At 33.6% G+C, this 13,963-nt stretch overlaps 2 protein-coding genes and 1 long non-coding RNA gene across 3 annotated transcripts; all 3 read right to left on the minus strand.

Moving 5' to 3' along the window:
- Nucleotides 1-200: 200 nt before the first annotated feature.
- On the minus strand, nt 201-3,043 carry LOC109586833 (uncharacterized). Its single transcript, XM_020003052.1, has 2 exons — nt 2,487-3,043; nt 201-1,236 (listed from the first exon to the last, which is right to left on the minus strand). The coding sequence occupies exons 1-2, from the start codon at nt 2,830-2,832 to the stop codon at nt 623-625; spliced, it is 960 nt and encodes a 319-aa protein (XP_019858611.1). The 5' UTR covers nt 2,833-3,043; the 3' UTR covers nt 201-622.
- A 2,293-nt stretch (nt 3,044-5,336) lies between these two features.
- Nucleotides 5,337-9,430, minus strand: LOC109586830 (uncharacterized). Its single transcript, XM_020003050.1, has 12 exons — nt 9,407-9,430; nt 9,066-9,362; nt 8,886-9,008; nt 8,180-8,841; nt 8,080-8,133; nt 7,954-8,038; nt 7,803-7,895; nt 7,700-7,756; nt 7,234-7,305; nt 7,045-7,179; nt 6,561-6,998; nt 5,337-6,143 (listed from the first exon to the last, which is right to left on the minus strand). The coding sequence occupies exons 2-12, from the start codon at nt 9,271-9,273 to the stop codon at nt 5,530-5,532; spliced, it is 2,541 nt and encodes an 846-aa protein (XP_019858609.1). The 5' UTR covers nt 9,274-9,362; nt 9,407-9,430; the 3' UTR covers nt 5,337-5,529.
- Nucleotides 9,431-9,492: 62 nt separating this feature from the next.
- On the minus strand, nt 9,493-10,580 carry LOC109586831 (uncharacterized). Its single transcript, XR_002187239.1, has 2 exons — nt 9,743-10,580; nt 9,493-9,682 (listed from the first exon to the last, which is right to left on the minus strand). It is a non-coding gene; the product is annotated as an uncharacterized LOC109586831 (long non-coding RNA).
- Nucleotides 10,581-13,963: the final 3,383 nt, after the last annotated feature.

Here is a 13,963-nt window from a genome sequence, read left to right on the forward strand (position 1 = left end):
GGTCAAGCAACCTGCAAAGCTCTGTATCTGTTCCATCATCACATCAGAACAGTCCATTATTACATCATAAGCTACACCCTTTTACCAAGATATTGACTTCACCTACTGGTTGAACTATATAAAAATATTAAAATTTTTAAAACTGAGATGTGTTTTTATTATCTTTTTTCAAATGCGTTTTTTGCAAGCTCTTTGACAGATACATATGGACATGTATATTTTAACAATGCCAGAAACAAGGCTGACTTAATTGCTGACATGAAATGGAGGAAGGTCAGCTTGAGAAAAGTTATTAAAGGCTGAGAAAGAGGTAGAAATAAAGGAGAGGGAAATAGAATGAAATGATGACAACAAAGAGAGATGAGTGTGTGTCAGTAAAAGAAGGAATTTACAGTATCCTGGTAAAGGAGAGAGAGAGATTGATGAGAGATCAGCAAGAAATGTTCATGGGTTAGATTATTGATAATACAATGTGTCACTGGTCCACCTTTTATCATGTAAAGTAGTGTATGTATTCTGATTGGCTGCTTATTGGTGAAGATGAACTGTCTTGGCATAATAGCTCTAATTATTGTATCAAGAAAATATTATAAATAAGTTCACATTAAGAGTGATTATATAGTTACCACCAACGGACTCTGTCTTGTATGAGGTGATAGCTAGGAATAGTATTAATACAGGTCTTCTCATGTTGCTTGTCTAGTGTGAGTGTTGTTAAATTCTTATTATTGTTTGATAAAGACTGTAGAATACATAGTATTGAGTGAGATGACAATGAAGTCCTCCATAGATCCAGTTTAACTAGTGATGAGTTATTGAAGAGGAGGTGAGAAAGAGCTTGTTCACTAGCAGAAGTAATAAGAGGATTGCGATAAAGATCTAATAAGGTAAGTGTAGAGTTGTGTTCAAGTGCTTGACAGACATAAATAACTCCTCTATCACTAATAGAGTGGCCATTGATGACTAGTTCTTGTATTGTTTCATTATTAGTTAGTAGAGTACACAAGTACTGGATACAATCATTAGTTAATGGAGTGCGCCATATCTCAAGTCTCCTCAGGTGTAGTGTATGAAGTTTAGTTGATGATAATAGAGATACTGTACTATTAGTACATGTGGATGAGAAGCTAAGCTTAATCTCCTCATGATTATTATCAAATGCTTCATTACACTGAACTGGAGATGGAGAATCAAGGAATACCCAGTCACTGTCCCAGTTCACTCTCCCAGTAACTCCTAATATAAAGCAAAGGATTACATATACATTATTCATATGCATCTTTACATCATGTGTATACAAACACATAACTTGCATGAACAAATACATGTAGACACAGCTAGTAGTTGTCACTGACGACAGTATTATGTGAATGTGTGTTTTGTAATAGTATTAAGTGTATACAGAGCAGGGATGGGGCGAAGTACATTTAGAAGTACTTAAGTAAAGTACAAGTACTTTGCAGTGGTACTTAAGTACAAATACAAGTACATACGCTTTTTAGCAAAAGTACTTAAGTACATTTACAAGTACAATAAAATGTACTTAAGTACAGGTGAAGTACTATAAAGATTACAGTAAAATAAATTGTGAAGTATTATTTGATTGAAGAAATTTATGTGTGTGTTGTTGCAACAAATAAACATTAATTGTTGAAATTTGTTGTCACGTAAGTTACATCTTTCTGGTCTAAATATCTTTCCAGCAATGCTAAAAAGTCTCTCAACTGGAGAAGATGAAGATGGTACAGATAGAATTTCTTTAGCTAGCATTGCCAATAACAGGTATTTTTTTGAATTATTATCCCAAAACATTAGCGGATTAGTTTTAATGGGTTGGGCTGGTGCTTCCAAATAAGCATCTACATTAGTAGATATAGTATCTGAACCAGCTATCACAACTGCAGAAGACTCTGATGGCATGAAACTAAAGAAGGATTTGGCTTTTTTGGGCTATGACATAACAGTCACTCAAAGCTTAATATAGTTACAATAATGAGTTCTCACATTACCACAAACACCATTACTCAGCAGTGACAGTTTAACAGTAGCAAGTGTCACAGTTTTTACAGTACTATTATGCTATTGTACTTATAGTACTTGAAAGTACTTCAAAGTACTTTTAAGTACTGAAGTACCAATAAGTACTATGTTAAGTACTTAAGTATAAGTACAAGTACAGGCAGTTAATGTATAAAGGACTTAAGTACAGTACAAGTACTCTGAAGACTGTACTTAAGTACAAGTACCAATGTACTTTGCCCCATCCCTGATACAGAGTAAATTTTAACTAAAATTTATAAGCAATTATTAGCATCCCTACTAATGTACTAATATGAATGCACAGAGAACACATGACAATGACATTACATGTCAAGTATAGTACATGTACATTGCATACATGTAGTTTGTATTGGACGAATGCACAACTTGTTACTGTGCTATGAATGTACATAACAAGACAGACTTTGACAATAAACAATTATTACCATTATCATGTTGTTCTTTGTCTTGTCTCAGTGCAGGTATCATAATATGATCATCATTAATAATCTCCAAGAAAAGAGAAGCTTTCTCGTCATTACTAAATGAATCATTTCTAATTTTCTGTAAAATAGGAAGGGACACTTCTTCCACTGACAGTATAAACTCTAACAATTGAAGTGACTCCAACAATGAGTAAACACAACTACTAGGAATGTATCCCTTATCATAAGACACCAAGGATATTCCTTTCCACCAAAAACTACTCTCCTTCTCTAATATCCCCAGGTGCTCTCCCTCACTGAATGATATTTCGTTACTCTCCATTGAATAATATCCATAACGAGCCATAGAAACAGATGCAGCTGTTAAGGCTATTCATTATATGCAGTAATTGATCAGTTAATATAATAATGACACATAAACTAGACTAGCATTGTTTGGAGGATTCAACTACAGTCAATCTGTGATATTACTTGGTATGATTGTAAATTAATGGTAATAGATTGTTGTCCTTCTCTTTCCCAGCTCCTAAGAATTTGAGAGGGTTTTTATTAAATGCTACTAGTATGAAAGTGAACTGGACTACTTTATTTGAAACTAATGGATATATGATTGAGTATACTACTGGTGGTGTAACCAGGAATGTAGCATCCACCAGTGAAAATGAAATTGTACTAAAATCTCGTCAATCAGTTATTTTTGTCATCAATGTGTATTCAAATATAAATCTTCCTTTAGTTAATAGCATTGTACAGTGTTAAAATTTGATAGTAAATTACTATTGATATAGCGCACCTGCATGATATCTCTCCTAATGATAGTTCTGAGCCCAGTAACTACTCTCTCAGTATCTAATATTTCAACTACTGGCATTACAGTGAACTGGACTATTCCTAGTAGTGACAACTATGCATCATACTACACCATCTCCTATACTCCATCTTGCATGTCCCAAATTATCATCAGTGAATGAGACAGTCTTTGTTGCTCCTCATCAGTCCACTACAACATACAGCTGTACTTTAATAGGTCTGTACAGTGGTATGAACTATACCATCACAGTGAACCAACAAGTATTTTAATTACAGCTTACAAAAGTTAATGGCTATTTCTACTTTATTAGTTCCTGTAGGGTCACCAACATTCCTATTACGGTACTTAACTCAAAAAGTAACAGGATAGAGTGGAATGAGGTCCATTGTTCCAAGCTAAATGGCAGAATTATTAAATATACTATACTGAATAGTGTCACATACCAACCCACCACTGAGCAATATATTATATTAAATGATTCAGTAATTCCTACTTTTTATAATATCGTTGTTACTGCAGTAAATTCTATTGGAAGAGGCCCTTCAGCGATCCTATTGCAAATGAAATTGGTATGTATAGCAATACTTGATTTTATATTTTCTTTTTTAGATACAAATGCAACTTCTTTTATGTGAATGTATGTCAATCAGTAGTGCTATTCCAGTCTCAGTAATCCCATCAATCACTGCATCAGATCATGTTGCTACTGCTGTTGGTGTGTCCATAGATGTATTTTTAATTTTACTAACCATCAGTCTTATTAGTAATATCTACTGCTATAAGGTATTGTATACAATTTCTATGAAAAGCACTATTGTGTTTTAGAACAAAACATCCTTTTAATACTAAACAAACAAAGTTAGCATTCATTTGACATTTATATATTTTACTAATGTCTATACACACATTTCATGATGTTATAGAACTGAGAATATTGCAATGCAAATAGACTATGTGAACCATATGAACTTCACAAGACTAAACTAAGCAAAGAAAATGAAACAGAATGTCAAGCATCACTTGATACTAAAGTTTATGAGCATATGTCACAGTGAAACTTATGATGTGCTTCTGAGATGTGTCAAACCCTTTTGGGCTTAAGCCCAGATTTTGCAGTAATTGAAAGTGCTTTAAAGCCTTTTTAGAAAAAAAGAGCCTAGGCTTGGGCTTATAGGTTTTTTTTATCTGTAGTGATCCCTTCGTTTTCAGTAATATTACACAATAGATAGTATGTGTATGTGTGGACAATTAAAGTAGTCCATGCCCTGGTATTCAGTGAGCACATTACTAAAACTGAAAATGGCAGCAAAACTACATGTACCTGTAATTTATTAATCATTTAAGTGAAAGGCTTGTAAAGGAATTGAATACATTTGATAAAGAGCTTAAGCTTGTAATTGAGCCCAAAAGAAATTTTTGTAATAATTGGGCTTGGGCTTGTAATTGACTGTTTAATGAAGGGCTTGGCCTTGTGCTTAAGCTCTTTGATAATGTAACTGACACAATTCTAATGTGCTAGCTAGATAATGTTGTCTATAATTATCCATTTTATTTAGTACAGCTGAAAAATTTTTTAAGGATATTTACTGTTTACATCCATCCTCCAACTTGTTATTAGGTGTCTGAATTCTCACTGTGACTTGTATCATGCTAGCCTTATACCAGTGTTTTGCCAGGGCAGACTAGATGAAAGTGAGTAATGAAGCAAGCAATTTGATGCAGATCAGGTTTGATACATATAAGTCATAAGCCCGACAATTTACTATACAACTTGCATGCAACACTGATAAATCAATGGAGCAAGCAACATGTTGCATAAATAGGAAGTACACACCATTGACTGCTGTATACTTGGTTGTGGTGTGCTGCATACTTATGTACATAAACCATGAGCTATATATGGAGGCATCCCTAAAAAAGCTAGACGCTAGTCTGGTTATACTTGTAAATGATTTTGTTCTGCTTTTATTTTCTCACTAAGTTTTTTTATTGTTGCCTTCACCACTTTATGAGAAAAATAATATTGAGAACAAAAACAAGGCTGACATGAGGTAGGCAATTTGAAAAAAAGTAATCATTTAAGGTAAAAGTAACATTGAGTCAGAAATATAAATAAATAGAGAAAAAAACTTGCAATAACTACTGCAGGAGAGAAAAGAGTGAATTCAGGTTACCGAGGCTGATGTAATATTCTTTGTATCAAGAGATTATTATAATAATAATAAGTTGTGATTAGGCCCAGTCTATTCTAGCTCTTATGAGGTGATAATTAGGATAAGTATTTATACAAGTGTCTCTGTGCCGCTTGTCTAGCTTAATTCTTGTTTGATTATTTAGTAGTGAATGGAGAATGTGTAGTAATAATGAGTCAGTAGACAATGAAGTGTTCCGTAGATCCAGCTCAGCTAGAGATGAGTTGTTGAGGAGGAGGTGAGCAAGAGCTTGTCCACTTGTAGAAGTAATGAGAGGATTATCATGAAGATCTAATGAGGTAAGTGTAGAGTTGTCTTTAAGTGCTTCACAGATATTAGTAACTCCTCTATCACTAATGGAGTGGGATCTGATGACTAGTTCTTGAATTGTTTCATTATTGTTTAGTAGCATACACAAGTATTGGATACAATCGTTAGGCAATGGAGTGTACCATATCCCAAGTCTCCTTAGGTTTAGTGAATAAAGTTTAGTAGATGACAGTAGAGATAAAGCACTATTAGTAGATGAGTAGTTGAGATCAAACTCTGAATTACTATCATTAATATTGCTAATCACTTCATGACACTGAACTTGAGATGGAGAAACAAGGTATACAGCATCACTGAGCCATTCTACTCTCCCAACTGTGGCTCCTAATACAAACCATCAAATTATACAAAGCCAAAGGATTATATCTGAATATGTGAATTAGTTCATGTACATGCATTGTCTATGTATGTACATGATCCAAAAATTTTTCCTTTTTGAAAATTTATGCATCTAAACAGTTTGTGTGATTAAGAGTTGCATTTAACTTTATGTGTGATATTATTTTTGCCAAGTTTTCATTTTGCAAAATTAAGGTCAGAGTACGAAGTACCAGATATACCGTACCTCACATATTTATACAATGTATTATGTGTATACAAACTCACATCTTGCTAAATTATCACCAGTTACATGTAATGGTGCATAAAAATCAGTTAGTTCGGTTCCATTCTCCTCTATTTGTGCATTTTACATGTGTGCATGCTACTGAATTAGTGACCAAATAAAATAGCCAATCCTACCTTCCTCATGCTGTTCCCAGTCTTGTCTCAAGGCAGGAATCATAATAGGATCATCATTGATAATTTCCAAGAAAAGAGAAACTTTCTCATCATTACTAGACGCATCATTCTTTATCTTCTGCAGAATAGGAAGGGACACTTCTTCCACTGACAGTATAAACTCTAACAAATGAAGTGACTCAAATATTGAGTGAACACAACTACTAGGAATCACTCCCTCATCACCAGATACCAAGGACCTTCCTTCCCAATAATATGTACTCAACTTGTTACATATCTCTAGCTGCTCTCCTTTACTGAATGATATTTCATCACCCCCTATGGCATAATATCCACAACAAGCAATAAAAATTGCGTCATTGGTCAGTTTATAATCATCTTCATCTGTCTCTTCATCACTTTCAGTGTATGTAAGGGTTGCAGTCAGTTTTATACATTCTGCAGTACACTATGATTATTATCAAAATATATAATCATATTATACCTGCAATAACATGTTTATGACTTTCATTTTCCTCTCCTTTATTTAGTATATGTACACTCATTAATGATATCTGTTCCTGTAGTTCAGCTATTTCCCTCTTAATATCTGTGAAGGGCTCATTCTGATCCAGTAAACCTATAATATAGAATAATTATAATGCACTAGAACACATACATTATGATTCAGTACCAGTTTTATTTGTTAATAATAATTGCAGTTGCTCTATTTCCATTCTCATTCCTCTTATGATTCTGCATGATGCTATAAATAACAAAAAATGATGATAAGTAATAGTTAATACATGGGGCGGCGTGTTCTATCTGATTTATCTGCACGAGCTTCCGGTCGAGTCGCTAAAAATAGCGCACAAGGCCGAAGGCCGAGTGCGCTATTTTAGCAACGAGACCGGAAGTGAGTGCGGATAAATCAGATAGCACACGACGCCACATGTATTAATTGTTTTAGTGTATAGTTCCAGCAAAGATTGCACGTGCTCTGCTATCACTGATATCACACTGCCGCACATTAAATAAATGAGTGTGCTATTTATAATATCACACTGCGGTATTGGTGGGAGTGTTCTGTGGGTTTTATTACAACTGTTAGGCCTTTGATCTTTGCTGCAACTATACATTAAAGTGATAATAATCCTAACCTGAACTCAAATTTTGTGTAGGTGACAGATTCTGCAGAACTTCCATTACTCTCAATTCTAGTGCATTTTCCATTATAATAATTAGTAAAATCTACTTGTTTACCTCTTACTGATAATTTCAATTGTTTGTTTGTTCTTCTTTTGATTACTAATCGTGCATTGATTATTGTCAGAAATGTATCAAGAGTCAGTCCATCTGAAAATGTAAAATAATTGTTCATTATGTAATATTGCAGGTAATAAATTAATTATACCTTGATCCATGCCTTGATTAATGACTATTGATCGAGGTCTTCCTTCTTCTGTTTTTTTCTGTTCAAGTCTTGCTACTCTCTCTTTCTAGAAGTTAGTTTAATAAAAATTTTAAAATATCCTTATACCTTTTTAACTTGAGGTTGCTCTGTTATCCCTTGTACCTGCTGTTCCAGTGGTTCCTGTATATCATTATAATATGATGTAATATTATAGAGATATACATACGTGTATTTTTTGTTTGTCCCATATTGTACTGTAACCTACAGTGAGCTTCATTAGACCATTCTTTATTAATAATTCAAGATTTTCACTCAATTTTATAATGAGAGCTCCAATAAGAGAGTGAGGGAAGGAGCAAGTGACAATGATGGAGTTTCCTTTCTTGATATATTTTATTTTCACTAGTTTACCAGATGTCTTGGAAATGATTTGCTTGATATCTTGTAGCATGTGCTCATCTGGTTCCCAGTCAAAGACATATGTAACTGTTTCACATTGAAGAGAAGGACTACCTCCTAATGCTTCAAACTTCTCATTCAAGCAAAGCGTAATCTTTACCATATGACAAAACTCTTTTAATATGCCTTTATATTCTTTGATGTATTTGTTAGCTTTTTTTATTTTGAATTCTTCGACCAATGATTGAAGTAGCTCAATATTAATCAATGAAGACTCTTTCTCTACTACTTGTAAAATTTCAGTGATATTGGAACACAGAGATAGCTTTGGTTCATAACTACTCCTACAGCAACAAAGATACTCTTTGATGTCCTCCAATGGCGGTGGCTTGTTCTTGATTATTTTGCGAACATTGTACAACATTCGACCATAAGACATTTGTATTGAAGTGAATTCATTACTCATGCATTGAGGAATGGCAATCTCAACTAATAAAATAAACAACAAAACACAAAGTATTGTTAATTTTTACCAGTTGGTGCATGAGGTGCAGTAGGTGATGGTGTAATTGTTCCAGTACTTAATGTATCAGTGATCATATCATCCTCAGGAATAACAACCTTAATAAGCTTCGTATCGTCATTGAAAAATTTGTCTAAAAACAAAGTATAAGCATCATTGTTTCATGTAATGTGAAATGTAATTGACTCACCATAGTCTCTTTGTATAACTGTTCCTAGTTTCACATTGCCAGTGAACTTGCACAACACACTAGCGAATGTTTGTAGTAAGCTATACTTCCTGTTAATGGCTACTATAATGGCAGCTAACAGGACTTCACGTTGATTAGAAACAGAGGGACTGGCTGACTCCACACTAGCCAATACTTGTCCTGTTATGACACCCTCTCTTTGAAGCATAATAGCTACACTGACAGGATCAGAGAGAGACCGAGAGAGGCATAGACGATGAGTCTTAAATATATCTGTAGCCAGTACTGTATTACGCCCTACAAAACAAACAATACTAATACAATCAATGATATTAACTTACTCTCTTGATCTAACTTTTCAGCTACAGCATTTTCATTCATAGATTTAAGAGCATCTGATAGTGAGCCAAAGGTAGCTCCTCCTTTACTGTCAACATTATCGGCTCTACGCAACCATCTGGCAATGCATTCAATAAAACGATCTTCCACTTTTGAGTAGTTTTCTGCAATAGTGTTGAGTGTATCTAAGAGAAGCCCTAGTGTCAGTCCCAGCTCATGCCATCTTGTCTGAGGGAAGCCACATTTCTTTAACAAATTAACAATATCAATCAGTTGATCTGGTAATACACAGAGTTCATTACCACAATAATAATAATAATAACAATAATAATAATAACCTATTGCCAACTGCGAAATGAAGACAGAAGAAAATGAACAGAGAGTGGATCTAGATGCCATACGGTCATGCCTGACTGACTAGGCTGAATGCTAATCATGCCATTGACTTAGTGGAGCAAAGAAAAGGAGAGGCTGGGCCAAGGCTCGTCATAGTAATAACTTTACATCACAGTGACACAAAACAAAATGATGTGTCATGTGTGAGACACTAGAACAGAGAGTGTTGAGAGACTAACACCATGTGCCATACAATAAATCAATTAAATAGATAATAAAATAATATAGCAGAGAAAGAAATTAAGAAAAACAGGAGGAACAACATGAACAAGGACAGAGAAAGTGAAAAGTGCACATGATGAACTATGTGAATTAAAACTATCAAAAATTGGTTCCATGAAGTGTAAAAGAGTAAGGATTTAATGCATTGGAAAGAGGTAGACAAATCAATAGGAGGAAGATAATTACAGAGTCAGACAATTCAAATATAGTAAAACAATAGTGATAATGCATTTGATTTTATAGATGTGAAATGAACAACTAGTTTCTTAGCAACACTTAGCAACAGCATGATTATTTTAAGCAGGAGGTTAACAAGTAATTTCCCGAGGCGAACTTATAAACCTCCCGGTCAAACTTTACCTCCCGGGCCACTTATTAACCTCTGACTGTCCAAGAAATTACTTATCAAGCCTCCTATTACCTAGGAAATTACTTATCAAACCTCCCAGTGGTAAATAAGTTATTTATGAACCTAAAATCAAGCAATCTGATTGGTCAATTGCAACTAGGCATGGTAGAAGTACATTTGGTATTGATAGGGAAATGAGGGAAAAAAGTAGAGGGAGAGATAAAGGTACATGTGGGTATCTGATATGGGTAAATGCACGTGTGTTTAAAAAATAGTAGGTGTAGATAGTATATTATACATAAGCATAGTAGGCATGCAGAAAGTAATTAACAAAACATGCCTTGAACTTAGCTTCATTTTAGAAAGATCCTACATTACCATTGACCAGTGCCACAGGACCATCGGTGTGGAGCTTACAGGCTCTATGATGATCACTCTTAACATAATAAAGGTATGACAATAGTTTCGTGTCCAAAGTCTGAATTAGAAATCTTTCACTGATGTTAGTGAACTGCCTGCATGAGGAGAGAATTGAAGAAACAGTTTATTTGAAGGGATCCATCAGTTAACATACCACATGTCTTTATAAATGCATCATCTTTTAATCATAGAGTAGCACTAGGATCCTTTAAATAATTTATGGCACTACAAGAGGGACAGACAAAGGGAGGAGACAAATACAGTATAGTGGTTCTTTACAATAATGATTTTTATGAATGACCTGTATCCAGAGGTTCACAAAATTAATTTTTGCAAAATTCCACGATTGTACTATATTAAATCAATTTTCAAGGAATTTAATTTTGCAAATCTAAAAAATCCGAACAATTTGCAAATTAATTTTTCTCAAAAAACCCACTACACAATAATTTTTTTTGAGATATGAGACAGAAGAAAAAGGAAAATTACAACAAAAAAGAGAGAGGGCATAAAGAGAAGATGGGAAATGTAGGATACATGTTATATTATTATTATAAGATACACAATGTAGTTTTGTTCAAGTAAAATACACACAGGGCTTCCTACAAATTGTGCTAAGTGACCTACAAAGCATGCGTATGTGCTGACACATGTACCTACACCATTACGGCTTTTGGAACAATTTATCATAGAAAATCAGTTTTCAGTTTTTGAAATAAATTTGGCCAAAGACCATGTAGTTATGTGTACTACAAACCATACGTGAAGTACACATGTAGTACATAGATTTTGGCCTGATTTTGGATCAAATTAAAAAATTTATAAAAAAATCCAAAAAGAATTACCTAAAACTTCTACAAAACACCAGTAAATTTATATGTATTAGGAAAAATTATGAAAAGCAGAATTCTATCATTTTTATACTTTTGGCCAAAAAATTGGAAGGGAGGAGGCAAATGCATAGTGATTTTTTTAGGATAATGATTTTCGCCAATGACCTGTATCCAGAGGTTCACAAAATTTACTCTCATTCAGTTTTGACTGAAACCAGCTCAAACTCTCTAGATACACAATATAAGTACATGTACATTGTACATGTATATTACAAGAACAAAATCATCAAAATAAAGAAGTCTCTCATTTCTAGTTTTAGTAAAAATTAGGCCCAAGACCATGTACATGTAGCTACTAGCCTACTGCATATAGTACAAGGATTTTGGCCCAATGTTTGGACAAAATTAATTTAAAAAAATTATAAACAAATTTGATCAAAATTACCTAGAACTTTTACAGAACATACGTAAATATTAGGAAAAATTATACAAAGCAGAATTCCATCATTTTATTTTTTGGCCAAATTATTCAGCATTTGCTGACCAAGAAAGTGGGCACTAAGCCAAAATCCTGTGGAAACCATATGTATGTGTATGTGTATTATCCAAACCAATGCAATACGCATAAAATGTTAACACAATGTATAACTTACATACAGATACATCATACCGTATACGCCATATATTTTGCGGGGATTAAATTTTGCGATTTTCACATTTTGAAAAAATTCACCATGAACAATAAACAATATAGCATGGTAGAGTATAAAATTTGCCACAATCTGATGTCCTTTATGAGTGCATAGTGTTGCAAGAACGCACTTGGCTCACTATTTTGTCCAAAAAAAGTTCAGTGTCCTTGATAAAGGAATTGGTAGTAAAAAGTGTACTATTTGGAATGATATGTCACTAAATACTTATATTCAGTATTATCTGACTCAAAAGCATTATAAAACAGTTGTTAATGTGCCTAAATATCTTCATTATTTTTATACATGATTATGGTGTATGATAATTAATTTACTGATAATAATGACTTGTCACAGCATTACTGACTGCTCGAGCTAGTTCTTGCAAATTTCATTCCTTTATTTTCTAGAAATAATATATAATTATTTTGGAGTCTCATCACCTCATTCTTTTGAGAAATGCACTTGCACTGCACGGTTGGAGTTCATCTCATCTGATCAGTGCAGTGGACTGCCACAGCAGACTAAGATAATCTTCATGAACTGCTTTATGCATGATGGTACACCATCTCTGCTGAAAATAATATTGTGTGCTACATATATATTCATTCATACATGTATATTATAACTATAAAACCATTTAAATACAACCCAATTTTGTAGTTGTATGGCTGACTTCTTTGATTTTTGCTAGAGCACACATACAAGCACAGACACAATTGATATTTTGATAAATAAGATCACCAATAATAGTAGGTGAGGTACAGCTGTCTACTGATTCCATACATTTGCAAAAACGAAAATGGCCCACTATGATTCCATTGCCTAATTAAAAGTTTTCCTTAAGATTTTTCTAGTTAGACTGATTTAATACCAAGTTTCTTTTGAGATTTTATTAATAAAATTTTTTCTAAATATTGATAAACAGCACTACCTTGTATTAACCAAGTTTTATAGCAAAATAACATTGTACATAGAAGTTAAAAAGTAAGTAAGTTACAACTCTACACACAAATTATTCATGAGGCAAGATGTGCATTAGTTGGACTGCAAATAAAACATTGAAGATTGTGACAGTTGCAAGATTAATCATCTTTCTAACTCAGTCGCCTTATTATGACATAGATGCAAAAAAGGATACACCATCTTCCATCATTTGTACTACACGTACAGGTAAAATTATACCAGTATACTTGAGGAAGAACAATTAGCAAAATATAAATATGCATAAGTAGGTCAAGCACATGTATTATTGTATAGGAAAATAAGAATCAGGAGAGTGCATTATCTATACAAGTATATGTACATATGGTCTACTAACTAGAGCTTTCATTGCTTCTCTACAAACTCTTGACTCAAAACTCACACAGCACTTTCGTACAATACCCTGACATCGTGATCACTGTAAGTAATGAGAAAAATCTACTGAATTTTATTCATCATGAGATTGAGACATATCTGATCTGACCATAGATATATAGATGTAAACTCTAATATCTATGATCTGACATATCGTGAGTCTGCACCCGGTTCATAAACTTTCCGGGTCAATAATAGACCAAAAAGTTTGAAACTCTCCCGTCACTTGTGACCATGAACGAAAGATCTGATTATATAAATAGTTAATCTGGTTATAAATAGTTAATGAAA

The sequence above is a fragment of the Amphimedon queenslandica genome, unplaced genomic scaffold (assembly GCF_000090795.2).
Source record: "Amphimedon queenslandica unplaced genomic scaffold, v1.1 AMPQUscaffold_12769, whole genome shotgun sequence".
NCBI lineage: Eukaryota > Metazoa > Porifera > Demospongiae > Haplosclerida > Niphatidae > Amphimedon > Amphimedon queenslandica.